Source organism: Suncus etruscus, chromosome 2, assembly GCF_024139225.1.
Source record: "Suncus etruscus isolate mSunEtr1 chromosome 2, mSunEtr1.pri.cur, whole genome shotgun sequence".
Lineage (NCBI taxonomy): Eukaryota > Metazoa > Chordata > Mammalia > Eulipotyphla > Soricidae > Suncus > Suncus etruscus.
The window spans coordinates 98,498,281-98,518,788 of NC_064849.1; the positions used below are offsets into that span (position 1 = coordinate 98,498,281).

Genomic DNA, 20,508 nt, shown 5'->3' on the forward strand with positions numbered 1-20,508 from the left:
ATTTGAAAACCTCCAGGTGGATTTGACTTCAAAGTTGTGCCTCAGCCAAGGTTATGTGCTTACTTCCTGTCTGAATCATTTCTAAATGAGTGATTTGGCAATGCCTTGCTAGTCTTTTTTTTTTTTTTTTGGACAGAATGCCACCTTTCACAAAGTCTAATAGATCTTGATTACTTGTGAACAGAATCACAAAGATTTGTACACTTTTTTCTTGGAGGACCTGTCTTCTTACCTAGATAATGTTTTTTTGTTTTGTTTTGTTTTGTTTTCATAGTGCTGTATTTATTGCCTATAGGTTTTCTGAAATATAAGATTAATTGGTAGCATTTCCTCATGGCCTTGGGTGTTACTTTCTAATATATTTGCACTTTTTTAGTAGCCATTCTGGCTTATTCTTGGTTTTGTCTCCATGCTTACTGGATTTTATAAATTTTCCATACCAATTTTTAAAAAAATTTTGCAAAGAATTAAATAAGAAAAAAACCTTACTTTGTTAATATAACTATAATATTCAGGCATAACATGGTCCCAGGAACACATATTAGAATCCATTTGTAAAAATCAAAACACAAAACCGCATGCTATAGCAAGATTTTTACAAGAAAGTAAAAATAGTACAGGACAATCTGATGGATGGCCTGCGTGGGCCACATATTGTATTTGTATCTGTTTTGTTTCTTCATTGCAAAATAAGATACACACAGTGTGCAAAAAATTTGTTCATAAGTTTTGTTTTTAGTATAGTCAGACCCTCCAATGGTCTGAGGGACAGTGAACTGGCCCCCTGTTTAAAAAGTTTGAGGACTCCTGGTTTATATATTGAAAATCATTGCATTCATTTTACTATGATATAGTTAATTGTATGTCTAAGTCATTACAATCTTGTAATACCTCCCTCAAGTTTTGATAGAAGAATCTTTAGGAAAAAGCATTAGTGGAACACAGACTAGAAAAATAATACAGGAGAAACTGTGAGTGCTGCCTGTGTGTGTTTGTCTCCTGTCCTGTCTCCTAAACCTCTTTGGAGTGGGCCGATAAGCGCCCAGAAACTTCACTCTCCCAGAGGCTCTTTCAAGGGGCCGGAATGCCAAGGGACTACTTCCTAAAGTGAAAACCGGCTATAAGCAGTACTTCACAGATGGCAAGTCCCCTGTTAGTGATGTCAGGCTGTGAAAATCTACGCAGGCCCAGTGGGGCCCGACTGTGAGAAAATGTGAGTGCTGCCTGTGTGTATTTGTCTCCTGTCCTGTCTCCTAAACCTCTTGGGAGTGGGCCAAAAAGGGCCCAGAAAATTCGCTCTCCCAGAGGCTCCTGAAGAACACTTTGCTCCACTTTGCTACATAGCTGTGCGCTCTTTCTAAGGAAAGAACGCCACTGCAACAAGAAGAAACAAATCACACTAAGAACAGAGCTGGATCACTGAAGCCCAGCATCTCTCCCCGGACTGTCTTTTCTGCTGCATGCTCGCACCTAAGATTTGATCCTGTGTGAGGCTTCATCCACGGAAGGCTCCCTTCCTTGGAGGCAAGTCAACCCACACAGAATGGGCAGAGCCAGAGGAGCATGGCCGTACATATCACTTAGCCAATGAATACCACCACAACATGTAGAAAAAACTACAAGTGTGACAATGGGGAAACAATGCAAGCCAGCATCAGACATAGAGAATGAAGATGACAATTCTGATGACCAGAAAATGGCCAACCAACTAATCAATCTCTCAGATAAGGACTTTAGACAGGAAATATGGAAGATGCTCAAAGAACTCAAAAAAAAACATGAATCGAGTTGAACAGAACACAAATAAGAACCAAGAAAATATGAAGACAGAAATCACAAAACTCCAAACTGAAGTAACAGGCCTGAAAAACTCAGTAAATGAATTGAATGGCAAAATGGATATGCTCACCAACAAGCTAGCAGAAGCTGAGAATAGAATTGGTGCTGTGGAAGATGAGATAAATAACATTTCCATACAGCAGGAGAGAATGGAAAAGAAACTTAAAGCAAATGAACAGACAATGGAAAAATTAGTCAAAGAATGGGAACAGATGAAAATATAAGTCTATGATAAGCTCAACAGAAACAACTTAAGAATCATTGGAGTCATTAAATAGAAACTTCCAGAGGTAAAGAATATATGCGATCAAATCCTGCATGCCCGAAGAGTAACAACCAAAAGAGACCCCAGGAAAAATACCCCAAGACACATCTAGTCACAACGATGAATCCCAGAGATAGAGACAGAATTCTGAAAACAGCAAGATCAAAAAGGGATTTTACATTCAAGGGAACATTCTTGAGATTTACAGCAGGTCTGTCACCAAAAATACTCAAGGCCAGAAAGCAGTGGTGGGACTTAGTGACAAAACTCAATGAAATAAATACTTTTCCTAGAATACTGTACCCAGCAAAACTCACTTTTAGGTTTGACGGAAAAAATACATGGTTTCACAGACAAACAACAGCTCAGAAACTTTACAGACTCAAAACCAGTATTATGCGAAAAACTGAAAGACCTAATTTAAGTCAAGACTAATCAAAAGACACACCAAATTTCGATTTAAACATGGCATTAAATTCTAGGACAATTCTTTCTCTTAATGTCAATGGACTAAATGCACCAGTTAAGAGACGCAGAGTGGCTAAATGGATCAAAAAACTCAATCCAACCTTCTGCTGCCTACAAGAAATGCACCTGAATAGTCAGAATAAACATCAACTCAAAATAAAAGGCTGGAGGAAAATTATCCAAGCAAACAACACCCATAAAAAGCTGGAGTGGCCATACAAATATCAGATGATACAAACTTTCTACTCAGGAAAGTTGTAAGGGAAAAGAGGGACATTTTGTATTAATCAAGGGATAGGTACAGCAGGAAGAAATCACTCTCCTAAACATATATGCACTGAATGAGGGGCCAGCAAAATATTTAATACAATTGTTGACAAATCTGAAAAATAATATCAATAACAACACAATAATTGTGGGGGACCTCAACATGGCTTTGTCAACACTGGATAGGTCAACCAGACTGAAACCCAACAAGAATATACTAGACCTGAGGAGAGAAATGGAAGAAAGAGGCCTAGTAGATATATATAGGACACTCCATCCCCAGAAACCTGGATACACATTCTTCTCCATTGTACATGGGACATTCTCCAGGATAGACTACATGCTGGCACATAAAATACCTCCATAATATCACGAAGATAGAAATTTTGCAGGCTACCTTCGCTGACCACAAGGCTCTGAAATGATATGTGAATTCTAAAGGGACACAGAAGGAAAACTTTAAAACCTGGAAGTTTTACAGCCTCATAGTGAATAACCAGTGGGTCCGAGATGAAATCAAAGAGGAAATCAAAACTTTCCTGGAAACAAATGATAATAAAGACACAAACTATCAGAACTTATGGGGCACAGCAAAAGCAGTACTGAGAGGAAAATTTATAGCATTGCAAGCACACACCAGGAAGTAAGAAGGGGCCTACCTAAATAGCTTAATGACGCAGCTCATAGAATTAGAAAGTGCTCAACAAAAGGACCCAAAAATAGGGAGACAGAAGGAAATAACAAAGCTGAGGGCAGAAATCAACAAAGTGGAAACCCAAAAAACAATCCGAAAAATCAACAAAAGCAGAAGTTGGTTCTTCGAAAAAATAAACAAGATTGATAGACCACTGGCAAAACTAACTGAGAGAGAAAGAGAGAGAGAGAAATAAAGAGAGAGAGAGACTTGATAACTCATATTAGGAGAGATCACTACTGATATGACAGAGATTCAAAGGGTAATCAGAAACTACTTTGAGAAACTCTGTGCCACTGAAAATGAGAACCTGGAAGAAATGGATAAATTCTTGGATTCTTATAGTCTTCCATGGTTGAAGGAAGAGGATGTAGTATATCTATACACCCACATCACTATTGATGAAATTAAAATGGTAATCAAATATCTGCCCAAAAGCAAAAGCCCAGGCCCAGATGGATTTACTAATGAATTCTTTCAAACTTTCCAAGAGGCACTACTACCATCCTGGCAAGACTCTTTCATGAAATCGAAAAAACAGGAACACATCCAAATAGCGTTTATGAAGCCAACATCACCTTGATATCTAAACCAGACAGAGATACTACGAAAAAAGAAAATTACAGACCAATATCACTGATGAATGCAGATGCAAAGATCCTCAACAAAATTCTGGAAGATAAGATTCAATGCCTCATTAAGAAGATCATCCACTACGATCAAGTAGGTTTCATCCCATGAATGCAAGGATGGTTTAACTTCCGTAAATCTATCAACATAGTACACAACATCAACAACAAGAAAAATAAAAATCACATGATCATATCAATAGATGCAGAGAAAGCATTTGATAAGGTCCAACACCCATTCTTGATCAAAACTCTCAGCAAGATGGGAATGAAAGGAACCTTTCTCAATATAGTTAAGGCCATCTGCCACAAGCCAGTAGCAAATATTATCCTCAATGGAGAAAAACTAAGAGCCTTCCCTCTAAATTCTGGCAGAAGACAAGACTGTCCTCTCACCACTCGTATTCAAAATAGCACTAAAAGTATTCGCTATAGCGATTAGGCAAGAAAAAGATATCAAGAGAATCCAGATAGGAAAGGAAGAAGTCAAGCTCTTGCTGTTTGCAGATGATATGATACTCTACTTAGAAAACCCAAAAGACTCTACCAAAAAGCTTTTAGAAACAATGGACTCATATAGCAAGGTGGCAGGCTACAAAATTAACACACAAAAATCAATAGCCTTTCTATACATCAATAGTAATAAGGAAGAAATGGACATTAAGAAAACAATCCCATTCACAATAGTGCCACACAAACTCAAATATCTTGGAATCAACTTGACTAAAAATGTTAAGGACCTATACAAAGAAAACTATAAAACTCTGCTCCAAGAAATAAGAGAGGACACGTGGAAATGGAAACACATACCCTGCTCATGGATTGGCAGGATTAACATCATCAAAATGGCAATACTCCCCAAAGCATTGTACAGATTTAATGATATCCCTCTAAAGATATCCGTGACATTCTTCAAAAGAGTGGATTAGGCACTTTTGAAATTCATTTGGAATAATAAACACCCTAGAATAGCTAAAGCAATCATTGGGAAAAAGAATATTGGAGGAATTACTTTCCCCAACTTTAAACTTCACTACAAAGCAATAGTTATCAAAACAGCATGATATTGGAATAAACAGGCTCTCAGATCAGTGGAATAGACTTGAATACTCAGAGAATGTTCCCCAGACATACAATCACCTAATTTTTGATAAAGGAGCAAGAAATCCTAAATGGAGCAAAGAAAGCCTCTTCAACAAGTGGTGTTGGCACAACTGGATAGCCACTTGCAAAAAATTGAACTTAGAACCCCAGCTAACATCATGTATGAAGTTAAAATCCAAATGGATTAATGATATCAGACCCAAAATCATAAGATATATAGAACAACACATAGGCAAAACACTCCAGGGCATTAAGACTACAGGCATATTCAAGGAGGAAACTGCACTTTCCAAGCAAGTGAAAGCAGAAATTAGCAGATGGGAATATATTCAACTGAGTAGCTTCTGCACCTCAAAGGAAATAGTGCCCAGGATACAAGAGCCACCCACTGAGTGGGAGAAACTATTCACCCAAAACCCCTCAGATGAGGGGCTAATCTCCAAAATATACAAGGCACTGACAACTTTACAAGAAAAAAAATCTAATCCCATCAAAAAATGGGGAGAAGAAATGGACAGACACTTTGACAAAGAAGAAATACAAATGACCAAAAGACACATGAAAAAATGCTCCACATCACTAATCATCAGGGAGATGCAAATCAAAACAACTATGAGGTACCACCTCACACCACAGACGTTGGCACACATCACAAAGAATGAGAACAAGAAGTGTTGGCGGGGATGTGGAGAGAAAAGAACTCTTATCCACTGCTGGTGGGAATGCCGTCTAGTTCAACCTTTATGGAAAGTGATATGGAGGTTCCTCCAAAAACTGAAAATCAAGCTTCCATACGATCCAGCTATACCACTCCTAAGAATATACCCTAGGAACACAAAAATACAATACAAAAATCCCTTTCTTACACCTATATTCATTGCAGCATTATTTACCATAGCAAGATTCTGGAAACAACCAAGATGCCCTTCAACAGACAATTGGCTAAAGAAACTGTGGTACATATACACAATGGAATATTATGCAGCTGTCAGGAGAGATGAAGTCATAAAATTTTCCTATACATGGATGTACACGGAATCTATTATGCTGAGTGAAATAAGTCAGAGTGACAGAGAAAAACACAGAATGGTCTCACTCATCTATGGTTTTTAAGAAAAATGAAAGACATTCTTGCAATAATAATTTCAGACACAAAAGATAGGAGGGGCTGGAAGTTACAGCTCACCTCAGGAAGCTCACCACAAACAGGAATGAGTTTAGTTAGAGAAATAATTACGTTTTGAACTATCCTAATAATGAGAATGTATGAGGGAAATAGAAAGCCTGTCTAGAGTACAGGCGGGGGTCGGGTGGGGAGGAGGGAGATTTGGGACATTGGTGATGGGAATGTTGCACTGGTGATGGGTGGTGTTCTTTACATGATTGAAACCCAAACACAATCATGTATGTAATCAAGGTGTTTAAATAAAATATATACAAGAAAATTAAAAAAAAAAGAAAACTAATACAAACAGCATTGGACCCTTGACTTGTATGCAGCCCAACCTGATTTTTGATGGAGGTATTATAGCTGGTGTTTCCTTGGGGCTCCATGTCCAGGACGTGATCCCCGACCACAGAGCCATGAAGTAAGTTCTTGAGCCTACGGCCGCCGAAAAGGTGCAACAAACAAAACAAAGAACACAGCAATTAACATGGAAATCTGCTAGGACACATAACGCCATGAAACGGAGTTCTCCTAGTGACATGTGCAGGAATGTAAGTAGGCCCCTTGAAGATCTTTATCCTTTTTCTTGGTTTTCCAAACTATATCAGAAGTGAGCACAGAGCTAGGAGTAAGTCTTGAGGACAGCCACATTGGATTTTTTAAGAGTCAAAAAAGAAAATGAATATTAATTGGTATCAACACACACAAAAAATATTATTAGGTTTGGCAACTAATCTAGTGTTCCACCACTTCCCTCTTGCTTAACAAATCAAAAGTCTGTCTCTGAAAAAGGGGACTGGAGAATGTCCATAAATTTTTGCATCTCCCCTTATAATTTATCTTTTAATAATATATGTAAATCTCATTCCTCGTTTCTTCTGAAAGATACTTTTTGATTGATAGAGTGTACATTAATTTGAAAATTAAATTTTAGGAATAACAGATTATAGCAACAAATGGAAGATAAGTAAACAAGATCGCATTTTAAATATATCTTCCTAAATTTCCTTTTCCTAAAAATTTTTTTAAAAAAATGAGTTCTCTTGTTTTTTCTCCCCAGGCTATTTCCCAGAGAAAGTGGTTTGTCAGACAAATAAATCAGCTGCTTTGTATGGAAATTATTTGCCTGATTCCTCCTTTGTTCCTCGCTGATTTAAAACTAGTAATTACCTATTTTTCTCTATATCCTTCAGTGTGGCCAGAAGATGAAGTGACACAGTTAATTCTGTGATTTTGTGGGGGAGAGAAGGGGAGGTAGGGTGATTCTGAACAAGTGTCTACTATTTCTGGAAAGCTCAAATCATCAAAGTTCATAATGGATTCAATCAACTCTGGCTCAGTCTTCTGCCTTCCCTTTCATCAGGTTGGAGGCCTAAGATGTGAAGTCAGGAGAAAGATACAATCTGCTAGGTGGCAGGAGAATGGAGAGCAGTATTTTGGCAACTGCTCTACTAAAAGGTTTTGAGGAATTTCCTCCTCTCTCTGGCCCTAGATTAGAAACAACCCACCAGAAAGACACATTACCACCTAAGAACATCTGCCAGCAGGGAGCACTTTCTCTTTAGTCAAGACTGCAGTGAGACAAAGAGCTTGATGAGGGATTATGCCTCACATGTTGCCAACCCCAGTTGGCTCCCCAGAATCAAGTACTCCTCCAAACACCACCAGGAGTGACTGCCCTACACCATCACAGAACCCAAAGTAGCTACATAAAACCTCTCCCAAAGGATTGCAATTAGATCTTTGACAGAGGATTGAGAAGGTAAAGAGAAAGGCTTTTCATTTCCAAAGCCTTCACTTTTTTCCTTTTTCAGTGCCAGGGTCTCACACAGGCAAGGCAGATGCTTTATTCCCGAGTCACCTCCCCAGCCCTCAGTCCCAGGTATCTTTAGTCTACTGGGAGCCTTTACTCGCCTTTTTCTAAAAAAAAAAAAAAAAAATCAGACATTCAGTCATCTAGAATTTATCTGTCAATTAGTCAGGAAGAAGCCTTTTGTTAAGACTGGTAGGGTGCTAGATATTGACCAGAGAGCTAGGGGTTCACCTTCACAGCAGAAACAATCTGGTAGAAAGGTAGAAAGGATGGTCAGGGACCTAATGTCGTTACAAAGGGTAAGTTTCTGTGATGGAGACAGAAGGATTTGAAATAAATAACAAACAGGAGAGCACATTTTGAAAAGGCATTCAAAGAAAATTTCTCTAAGGAGGTGTCATTTAAGCTGAGGCTCAAAGGAAGAATTGTGGAGAATTTGTGGAACAATATGCAGTGTGGACAAAGGAGACTTCAGGACAGATTTACAAGTCAAGAAGACACTGTGGATCAGGGATAAGGGACCCAGGGATCTGCCTTCATGCCTCCTGTGTGGGGCAGGGACAAGACAGGCCAGAAAGGGGCATGCTGGGGACAGACAAGGAAGCAGAGGCAGGAGTACAGGAAGCGACAGGCAGACAAGGGCATCTTCAGCAGACTGGAGACAGGCCCTGGGAGCTCAAGGATGGATCCAACATAATTTAATTGGAGCTTAGGCTATGGATTGGAGGGATGAAGTCACTTTCCAGATGAGAGAGAAGAGAGTCTTCCCAGGAAGGCTGAAACCATGGCATACTCATGTTTCATTATTCTTTTTTTGGTGGGGGGGGGCACAACCGGTGATGCTCGGGGGTTACTTCTGGCTATGCACTCAGAAATTGCTTCTGGCTTAGGGGACCATATGATATCAAACCACAGTCTAACCTAGGCTACCACGTGCAAGGCAGGTGCCTTACAGCTTGTGCCACTGCTCTGGGCCCCATCCTTATGTTTCAAAGGAAGTTAGCAACCTGTACCCCAGACAGAGTGAGCCCCACTTCCACCAAACAGAGGGGGGAGATGAGTAGCTACAGCCTGTGGGAACATGGAGAGGGAAGCTAGAGTGCCACTGAGGGTGATGATGCTCAGTGAGTGGTTGGTGCTGAGAAAAGGTGTTGATAGCTGGAGAAGGCTAGAGGCCCAAGGCCAGGATTTTCTCACCTGAGTAGCGAGTATTCTGTTTCTACCCTTCCCTTGAGAAAACACAGGCCATGTTCAGCATCCCTGCAGGATGGAGTATGTCTTGGCAGAGAACGCACCACTTCATGAGCAATCCTGTCAGTCTACAATGAGGACCTGTGTTCGAAGACTCGAATTAAATGATAAAGCTTCCCCCTGCCCCTGTTCTCATACTAGGTACATGTTAGTTGATATCAAGACCCAGAATCAGGGAGCTTCTGAGTGGATGAGGGCGAGCAGGGTTCCTTGAACTAGATCTAGTATCTGCCTCTCGGAGGTCCAAAATGCCACACATCACCTGTGAAACTCTCAGAATCGGGATTGGAGGACTGACACCAAGATCTGAAGTCATCTTCTCTTCTTCTCACTCATTTTTAGTGCTCCAGAAACTGCAGTGGTGGCTTTCAGCTGCGGGAGATTCAGTGTGTGGATGACAGGGACCAGCGGAGCCTGCGGCCCTTTCACTGTCAGTTTCTGGCTGGCCTTCCACCCCCGCTCAGCATGGTCTGCAATTCGGAGCCCTGCAAGGAATGGCAGGTGGAACCCTGGAGTGAGGTAGGGCCGCTCTGTGCACAGGCCATCTTCCTGAGCTATGCATTTCCAGGTTTCCACAAGCATCTAGTGGTCAGGAAGGACCTTGTCTGTGGCTGGAGTACCCTGTGGGTGAGATGGTCAAACAACTGGAAAATTGGCTCCCATGGTTTCACTGAGATAATTTCATATTTAATTGGAACATAGTCTCCTAATGGTGATACTAAGGCTCTGGGGTTCCTCAGGAAAATGTGTACACAGACTACTTTGAGAACCACTTAGGTTAGGCTCTTTCACACCTCTCCTAGATTTCTAAAAGCAGGTGGGGGATAATGGTGAAATTTTTTTCCAAGAACAGTTGAATTCCAAAATGTGTCTCTCTGTTAAATGTCTACATCATTGCTTATAGAAATAAAAATGGTGGGAGAGCAGAGTGATAGTATATGATTTATATCCATTATGTGACATATAGCAAGTATATATCCCATATATAATATATGTAATGTATTGTTATATTCATCATGTAATAAATTGCCATCATGAAAATGTTCTAAGCTTCAGTGTATGTCAGCCCAACCTGGCTACTTGCATGGACTCTGTTTCAGTAGTGGATTGCCTTTACATCAACAGTTCACAAACCGTAGCAAACTAGAATCACCAGGAATATGATTCTTTCATACAATGGTTGAATTCTATTCCTAGAGTGTTCAATCTAAAAGTTTAGATTGGACCTGAAATTTTGTCTTTATAGCAAATAAAAACTTTGAAAAATAAAGTTGCTGCCCTGGAGATCATATTTGAGAACCATGGTTTGTAGCATCATCCCACCCATTTTCAGAAGACTACTTGATGATACGGCCCTAAACTATAGGCCCATGTGTAGATAAGCACAAAAATGTGAGGTTTCTCTCTTTCTCTTCTCATAGAGGGTAAGGGATAGAGTGAATAAATTAGGGAGTGGGAATCTCTATTCAAATTTTTATAGTTGAAATTTTGCAATAAATTCACTTTTTTATTATAATAATCTTTATTTTGACCAAAGTGGATTATATATCTTTCACAGTAATATTTTAGGTATATAGTGACATTGAATCAAGGGAATTCCCACCACCAAAGTTGTCCTCCCTCCACCCTCATTCCCAGCATGCATCTCATATTCCCCTCCCTTACCCCCCAGGCTGCTAGTATAAGTGGTCCTCTTTGTGTCTAACTTGTTGTAGATTTGGAATAGATTCTGTTCTCATTGGCTTTAGGTTTGGTGTTTAAGTCCGATCATTTTTATTACTACTTAGTGATCATACAACTGTTTGGCCTTGGTACGCTCCATTGTTTCCCCCTCAATTTGGGAAGTGGAACAAGATGGTTCAAGTTATGTGGTTCTGTTTGTGGAAAAGAAAAAAAATAAAATGGGGGTAAAAATCAAACAAGCAAAATGGGCGGAGTCCTTCTAGAGGCTATAAGTATTAATTTGAGAGAAGAAAGATAAAAAGAAAGAGAAACACATCAATAATACAAAAAGAAAAATCAAACAAAAAAATCCAAAACACACTACAGCAATAAAGACAACCACCACACAATAACCACGGTCCTGAAATAAAAACAAAACAAAGCGCAAAAAATGAAAACAACAGGATCAATAATAACAAAAACCCCCAAAATTTTATTTTGTGCTGCTTTTCTTTTTTTTTTCTGCATAAGCACAGTAAATATTGAGGACATTAGAAAGGGAATTCCTTTGGCCTAATAGATACAGGGATTCTCCATCCTTGAAGTATACTGTCATGGCAATAACTACCGACTCCAGACACGTTCATTTACTTTTCCCTAGGTCCTTTTGTGGTGTATGGAAAACTTCTGTTCCACAAATACTTCTGTATCTAGAGATTTTGGTATCTTCACAAGTCAAAGAATGGAGCCTATGATGAAGTCTTTATGTTTCTAGAAGTTCTATTCCATCACTGTTGTTTTTTTGAATTAAAAAAAGCCAGTTGTATATTTTCCCCTGATTTCTGTGGTACCACCACATAACTTGTGCTAGCTACAGTAAGTGTGATGTCAGCAGTCACCATTGTTCTGTTCTTGTTGGTACCATGCTGGCTATAATTAATACCTTATAACTTTTTTTGTAGTACTCAGTGTACTATTCAAAGATTCTTGGTGGATTATTTAATTTCCTCCTGTAAGCTTCACAAAAATGAGACAATATATCTTATAAAACTATTCTAGTGAACAAAACCTTTGTATCCCAGCAGGCATCTAAGTTGTCATCTTGAATCTATTTTGTGAGAATTACAGGTGGATTGCATCAGAACTGTGAGCAAATCTATCAACTTTTTTGCTCCGGAGATAGATAAATTTAATTTTGAAGCTTTATGTAGCAGGAAAGGAAGACTGGATTCCATTTTAAGTGAAGTGAACAAAATTGCGTTGCAAATGGGTACTCCTCATTTCAACATTTGAGATGGTGGAATTAGTCAGGCTTAATAAAAATATCTCAATTTTATATTTTGGTTTTGAGCCACTTCCACTAACAGGCACCCTGTAGATAACTTTATGTCCATTCTGGAGAGACCTCACATTTAAGATTCACTCTTCATTCCTCCCCCTGTGACATATTGTTTGACCTTGATCCATTTGACTTCTTCTGGTTTTTCTTTTCCACAGAATATCTTCAATTAGTCTTCTTGTTTCTCTTTACTTTTTATTTCACTATCACTGCCTAACAAAACTATTTGGTATCAGTATGGAGTTGGACAAAACATTGTGCAGACTCCAGTCCAACACAAATATTCTTAGTGGGGCCAGAGCTATAGCATAACTGGTAGAGCATTTGCCTTGCAGGTAGCATCCCCAGATTGGACCCCGTCATCCCATATGGTCCCACAAGCAGTGCCACGAGTGATCCCTGAGCTCAGAACAAGGAGTAATCCTTGAGCACCACCAGGTGTGGCCCCAAAACAAAACACACACAAATGTTCTTAGTATTACCATATGTAACAAACATTAGAGTTTGTTCCTTTCCTTACATCTCAGATGACTGCTATGATTTTCCCTAACCTTGACCCTTTTATGTATTAGTGTTCCAAGTCCTGTGGAGGCGGCATTCAGGAGAGAAGAGTGACCTGTCCTGGAGATCTGTGTGACTGGGTGAAGAGACCCCCAACAACCTCACCCTGTAACAGGCACCCTTGCTGCGTCTGGGCCACTGGGAACTGGGAGCTGGTAAGAATGAATGATAGTCTGTTTTAGACTTTGTAAAATAAAATAGGGTTTGCTTTCTATTGATCACATAAGTAATATGTATTGTTTGTAAGAGCTCAATGTATCCTACAATGTAGAGTTCATTGATTCTCAGTGTATTTCAGCATATTTAGTTCTATGTATCTTCGGGTCCCAAGGCTACCAAGTTGCTAAATGTGGACCCATAACTGACATAGTGTCACAGTTTACAATGCTTAGTTCAGGAAAGGTAGAAGGTCAAATACCAATATTATCCTAGAGACACAAAGCCTAATGAAAAGCATTCTGGGGTCCTAATATTTATTATCCTTTTAGCATTTTCTAGAGCAAATGTGAATTGATATACCCTAGGGCTTGAAATTTAGTGAGTTTCAAGCCAGTGCTCAATCGTGGATCAGTTTGCCATATAGATAGTTTTTCTGAGGGAGAGATAAACAAAATAATTAAACCATAAATAAGGTAAAGGTTTATTAATCTCAAAAAAGTTTTCTTATTATATAAAATAATACTATATTGATGTTATTGAAAACAGAGACATTTTCTCTTTAACAAGTTCTTTCATCACTTTTTAACCTGCATTATTCTCTAGAATATAATCTCAAGACACAATCTACAACAATTCCAGGGAAGTCAGTGTTAGAAGAGAAAGGTATGGGCTGGAGTGATAGTATAGCAGGTAAAGTTAGCCTTGCACCTGGCTAACCAGATTTGGTTCCTGGCATCCCATATGGTTCCCAAACCTGCCAGAAATTATTTCTCAGTGTAGATTTAGAAGTAACCCCTGAGCACAACAATAAAAAAGAAAGAAAAAGGTACTAGAGAAAGCAGGGGACCCATAGTGGGATAGCGCCTTACCAAACTGCCATACTATTTAACCAACCACTGCTCCAATAAGAAGCAGCTGATAACTCACTCACCAAAGAGGGCCTACAAGAAGTTACATTAGCTATCACCCTATGGGCAAATTGTTCTGGGACAAGAAAGAACTAGGATTTGAGCTACTGGCTACTGTTTTCAGGCTGGGGGAAAAAGTCCTCCTTTTCAGGATTAATGTCTCCATTCTTCGGGGATGTCCATGTATAGACATTGAATAGACCTCAATTTGTCTCATAGACCTCAACTTGTCTCAGATTTCTAACCCTGGGAACCATATAGCCCAGAGTTAGAAAGTGGAAGGCACTTGAAATACTGAGCTGCCGTGGCTAACTTGGTTCAGACATGTTAGAGAACTTCTTGCAATTCTCTCAAGGAAAGTGGGTCTGCAAAAGGCAGATTATGAGATATGAATTATTAATTATGAGGAGTCACATGCAGTTGTGCAGGAGAACAGCATTCTGGTTTGCTGTTCAAATACTAGTATATCTAGGGGATATCTGCTAGTCATAGTTTTTTTATGGTATGAAAATAATGCTGACATTTCTTTGCCAACTACAGCATATTTTTCTTGTTAACAGAAGCTTTATTAGTATACACTTTGGTCTTCAAAACAATTTACATGGATCTAGGTGGTTTTTGGACCTTCTGAATAGATACATTTCAATCAAGAGCCCAGAGGATGAAAAGATGGATGTGGGTTCCATCTCAGGCATTCCATATGGTCCCATATGAGAGTCTGCCAGGAGCAATTTCTGAACACAGAGCCAGGAGTAACCCCTGAGTGCAGCTGGGTATGGCCCTCCCCCAACAAAAAAGCATTATATTATACTTTCATATCTTAAACAAGTTCCTAGTAGACAAAAATGAATGCTATCAACCATTGCCTTAGTCAGACAGGTTCACACTGGAATACCCTATTTTTCTTGGCCACACTGGAATACCCTATTTTTCTTGGCCTCTCTGTTGATTTGCATAAGTTGTCAAAGGTGTCTGGGCAACTAATGGTCTTACATCCTGCTAAATGATTTGCCAGACCTGATACCCAGCTTTCATACTGCCCTCATGAATCATGGCAACAGCAGAAAATGTCAAGTACAGTGGTTTTATTTTATATAAGTGTGATTTAATCACTTTTCCTTTGGGCCTCTTACAATCGCTCCCTTGGAAATTGACTTTATTTCCCATTCATTAGAGATTCATTTATTCCAAAACCAATTTTCTACATCCATCTTTATACCAGAAATGACTGTGCCCAGAAACCAAAGGATGTATTGCGTGATTAGCCTCTTTAGCAATACCCTGGAGGACTGTATAACAATATAAGCATCACTAATCAAATCAGATGCGATCAATAGAGGAGAACATCTGACACAATGTGAATAGCTATGAAAATGTTATAAATCTATGCCCATTCAGCAAATATAACCACAGACACAATTTAAAACCACACATGAATACTTTTCCCTGTCAGTCTTCCATGACTCTAGCATCTCATCAGTTATTGTAAAGGAAAGCTAGACAATAGAATTTTCTTTCTGGTTCTGGCAAGTATAATGAAATTCAGCTAGTAAACATGGTAAGATTCATAATGTATGAGCCATATTGAGCTTATAGGTCCCTCTATAAAGAGTAAATTGTCAAACATTTTATATCCTCGTATCTCTCCAATAGAGCACTCTAACCTTCATTTTTGTATTTAGGTATATCTGAGGTTAAAAATGGCTAGATTTTATGGGGTGTTTTTTATTAGTCATATTCCTAGCATGTTTAGTCAGTTATAATCACCTGTTTTAAATTCAAATAGAACATATTAAAGTCAGTGAGACTTAAAAGAGACTACCTGACACCAATGAAACTTCAGTTAATTTAGATAATAAATCAAAAGTATGCTCAAATGTATACTGGATAATTGTAAAGGGTGTTTGTTGTATATGAAAATATTTCCATAAGATTATTCTTTGCCTGTTGCCCCACCGTGACCTTCTAGGTGGGAGCACTGTTGAGAGTTGAATAAATAGTTTGAGTGGGAGGCGTGCAGGGTCTTTGGCCAGAGCTGGTAGCAGGCTGATAAAGGACTCTCTTCGCCCAACCTTTGACACCCTAACCTTCTTGTCTGTGTGGATTATTTGCCGCGGATAAATATTGCCAAGATCTCCCCCCCAAAAGGGGACAAGGGGATGGGAATCAATTTCTCATTCTGGGAACTACTTGGGGATACAAACACCCAACAAAGGATTTAATTGCACATCATCGCAACAGGTGTTCATTGCCATATTGTTTGTAATAAAAATTTCCCCAAATTGGGTATCTTAGAGAGATTTACACATAATATTTCTTGTAGGTAAACATGAATTAGAATCTCCTTGGAAGAACCATCATTTTTTAAATAATATCTTTATTTAAACACCATGATCACAAACATGTTTATAGTTGGTTTCAGTCATAAAAAGAGCACCCCCTTTCACCAGTGCAACATTCCCACCACCAGCAACTTATCAATTATTCCTATCAAGGAGTAGTCTTAGCTAGTGACTGCCATGCCAAATTTTGAAATTGCTTTAGACTTCCATGATCTACTAAGGTGAAAAAGACAAATTACAGAGTTCAAAACACATGTGGATGGGATAAATATATGCCATTTGTTTTTATTTTCAAAACCTCATTTTAAAGTTTAAATACAGTTAGATAAATAAAATGTCACCAATTCAAAGAAGACAGCAGCAGAAGGATTAATACATTTTGGAAACCTGAAGCAGATAACCAAACTTGTCACTGACTTTGCATGCCAGAGAAAGCTAAGAACTAGCAGAGATTTCTCCCAGGTACTTCTGAAGGCAGAGGGAAATGGGACTGGATGAAAGCTTTAAGATATTCAATTGAGGGGCTGGCGGCATAGAGGTAAGGTGTTTGCCTTGCATGCAGAAGGACGGTGGTTTGAATCCTGACATCCCATATGGTCCCCCTGGCCTGCCAGGGGCAATTTCTGAGCATAGAGCCAGGAGTAACTCCTGAGTGCTGCCGGGTGTGACCCCCCCAAAAAACAAAAGATATTCAGTTTGATCCTTTTATATTTTCCACATCTCATCTATACTATGGAAGTCTTCTCTCTGAAAAAGTGAATCAAAATGGACTTTAGAATTAGACACAGTTGATGGGGATTATCTCTCCTATGATTTAGTGAAGTTATGTACAATGATATCTTGTTTTCTCCAAATCCAGAGACAAACTTTATATAATAGCTCCCTGCCTGATGGTCTTATATGAAACCACTTGTAAGTAACAATCACCCAGAAATGCTATTTTAAATATCAAATTCTCCTCTATTCAAAAGTTAAATATTTCTATTTTATATTATTTGAATGAATACAGAACAAATACTTGCTTTTACATACCAGGATAAATCTATATAAAAGATAGTCTAAGACTCTTGAACTTTTTATAAAACCTATGATACTATGGGGTTATATGTGTGTATGAGGTGAAGATCATCAGAGGACAGAACATTAAAAAAAAATTAACCATCAAAATATCTAGAATTAATTTCTCCAGAGAATTAAGACATAGCTTCTTTTAAAAAATTTTTATAGAGACCATTGTGAATTACAAGTCCTTCATAGTTGTATTTCAGGCATATAGTGAATACATACATAGGCATACAATGAATTAGGGTCATTCCCATCACTGGTGTTGCCCATCCCACCCTGCCACCAAAGTTCCCAGCATGTATCATTCTATACCTCTGCCCTTAGCCTCCTGGTTTACCAATGTAACAGGTCCATTTTATGTTTAGATTGTTGTAGTTTAGGTCTCTTGATTCCATTATTCTATTCTATTGTTGTTGACTGTGGCTTGAGTATTTAATTATGACCTTTTCTTTTCTCCACCCAATGCACCTGAGACCACTTGGACCCTGGGCTCCATTTCACATTTTTATTCTTTTCTCAATTTGTAGATAGACATATAAATATGAGGTAAACAAAGTAATTAAAAGACATGGCTTCTTTTAAAGATATGTGAAAGAAATAACCAGAGAATATAGAGAAAAAAATTAAGAATAACAAAAGTTGGGGGGAACAAAAAAAGAATAACAAAAGTTTAAGTAGTAAATGAAGACTAGCAAAAAAATAATGTGAATAAATCTCAAGAGCAAAAAGACAGTCTATTTTAATATTTTTATAAATTTATTTAAAATAGTTTCAAAATTACAAACATGTTTGCAGTCAGTTGGGTCTCAGTCATATAAAGAACAGTCCCCTTCACATGTGTAACATTTCTACCACCAATGCCCCTCATCTCCCTCTTCCCCCATCCCCTGTCTGTATTAGAGACAGATATTGTACTTCTCTTACTCATTAACATTGTCATGATAGTTATTGGAGTGGTTATTTCTCTAACCGTTCTCACTACCCTTTGTGGTAAGCTTCATATCATGAGCCGGCCCTTTCAAAAAACAATAATACAAAAAAAAAGGCAGTCTTGATAAATAAGAAATTAGGTATTCAGGACAGATCACCAAAACAATAATATTTCAAAAAATAAAAGTGAAGAAAACAGATGTGAAGAGACTATCATATTGTTAACACAACAAAAATTTCTGAACTATGAAGAAATTCTCATCTGTCCCATTTATTTCATTAAATCTACAATAAAAAGAAAAAGGTAGAATAGCAGGGCAGGGCCTGTTTTTATATTAGTAAAACTAGAAAACGCATTTATTACATGATGGTTACTAGGAGTTAGCTCAGGATATTCACTGTACATATTCTTGGCAGGAACTGCACCTGTCATATACTAAAAGTAACTTCAGGTAAACCAGAGTTATCTCAATTGAAAAAAAATTAATAAACAACAATAAAAAGATGTTTCACTCAGAATGTGACTCAATAGTCGAGTTACCATACATATGTAAAGCCCCAGTACCAAAATTAAGAAAATTACTCAGTGAAGATATTCACATTAGGAATTTTTTTTCTATCTTCCTTGCAATTCAGCCTCCATCTATAAATTTTGGGACATATTGATAAATTAAGCTGAATTAACTCACACAAACTGTCATAGAGACTGTCTGCATTCTCTCAAGTATTGTTTAGAACCTTTAATCTAACATTTATTTTCTTTTTTTTTATTTTTGTTTTTTTTGGGGGGGTCACGCCTGGTAGCACTTAAGGGTTACTTCTGTCTCTGTACTCAGAAGTCATTCCTGGCAGGCTTTGGGGACCATATGGGATGCTGGGATTTAAACCGGGGTCTGTCCTATATTGGCTGCATGCAAGGCAAATGCCTTACCATTGTGCTATCTTTCCTGCCCCTGTTCTAAAAAATTTTTTAAAAGCTTTCTTATCCCTGAGATTTGACCCTCCACAGCCCCAGTGGTATGCTTATTGTCAGGGTTATGAGATCCAAGGGAATCTCTCTCGACTCTCTCCATCTCTTCCAGTGTTCCGCTTCCTGTGGAGGAGGCTCTCAGAAGAGGACTGTGAACTGTGTCTCTTTAGAAGAAAATGAAACAGAAGACCATGGTCATCAGTGCATGTGTGATCATGAACCCAAACCACCAGAGTTCCAGAACTGCAACCAGCAGACCTGTTGGAAGAATCCTGGTGAGTGAATGTGGGAGAATGGATGGGGTGTGTCTATTGGAGGTTAATTGCACACAGAAGTTATGGCACAACCTGTGTCACAGATATCTTTTCTCTTGCTTACTGAGCAATGATTCATAATGCTAAAAAGGCCAGTCAGCTCTAGAGTGAGCAAGTGTTTGACTTAGTGAAGTTGGACTCAAGTTTCCTGAGAGAGCACCTTACTCCAGTTTTCTATCCCAAAACACTTTCATACTGACAACATGCCACACAAAGAGATGGGACCTTTTATCAAAGGTTTCTGAGAAACCTTTTTCAAACTCTAGCCTTTCTCAAGCACTCATGCAAGACCTGAAAAACTATCTTTTCCAGCCTAACAGTGCTTGTCTGTGATCCAGTTTTGTGATCTGAGGTACAATATTAAAGGATTCATTAAGGATGTGCTCCTTTGGGAGGTCCATTGAGGGGTAAGGGGGCGTAAGTCAAAAAAAGAAAGAAGTTTGAACTGAGCATAACTCAAACATGTCCAAGTTTTAGTATAGTCCACCTAGGCAGTACATTATACCTCAGAATTGTTCTGCCTGAACTAGAATTCAACATTCCAACACTCTTCAGCCATTGGCCAACAGTCACCTGGAGGGAACTGAATTTATGGGCCTTTAAGATGTTCTTCATTGAAACATCACACAGCTCTCTTAGTCTTTGGGTAGTCTTCAAACATAGCCAATGTCTCAGAGCTTAGAAACTTGGTAAACAGGAAAATAAGAACTGGATGGCACATGAAAAGGAAACACACACACACACACACACACACACACAC

General features: G+C 38.7%; 2 protein-coding genes across 3 annotated transcripts in view; one reads left to right on the forward strand and one right to left on the reverse strand.

Annotated features, from left to right (window-relative positions):
- TARS1 (threonyl-tRNA synthetase 1) overlaps positions 1 to 20,508 on the reverse strand; it is a 387,157-nt gene that overhangs the window by 301,457 nt on the left and 65,192 nt on the right. The gene's annotated exons all lie outside the window — the stretch shown is intronic.
- The window catches only part of ADAMTS12 (ADAM metallopeptidase with thrombospondin type 1 motif 12), a 321,939-nt gene that overhangs the window by 293,849 nt on the left and 7,582 nt on the right, over positions 1 to 20,508 (forward strand). For both annotated transcript variants that reach the window (XM_049767671.1, XM_049767672.1), the window contains 3 exons: positions 9,841 to 10,017; positions 13,072 to 13,215; positions 19,547 to 19,709. In XM_049767671.1, coding sequence (XP_049623628.1) covers positions 9,841 to 10,017; positions 13,072 to 13,215; positions 19,547 to 19,709 — 484 coding nt within the window. The remainder of the gene's footprint in view (positions 1 to 9,840; positions 10,018 to 13,071; positions 13,216 to 19,546; positions 19,710 to 20,508) is intronic.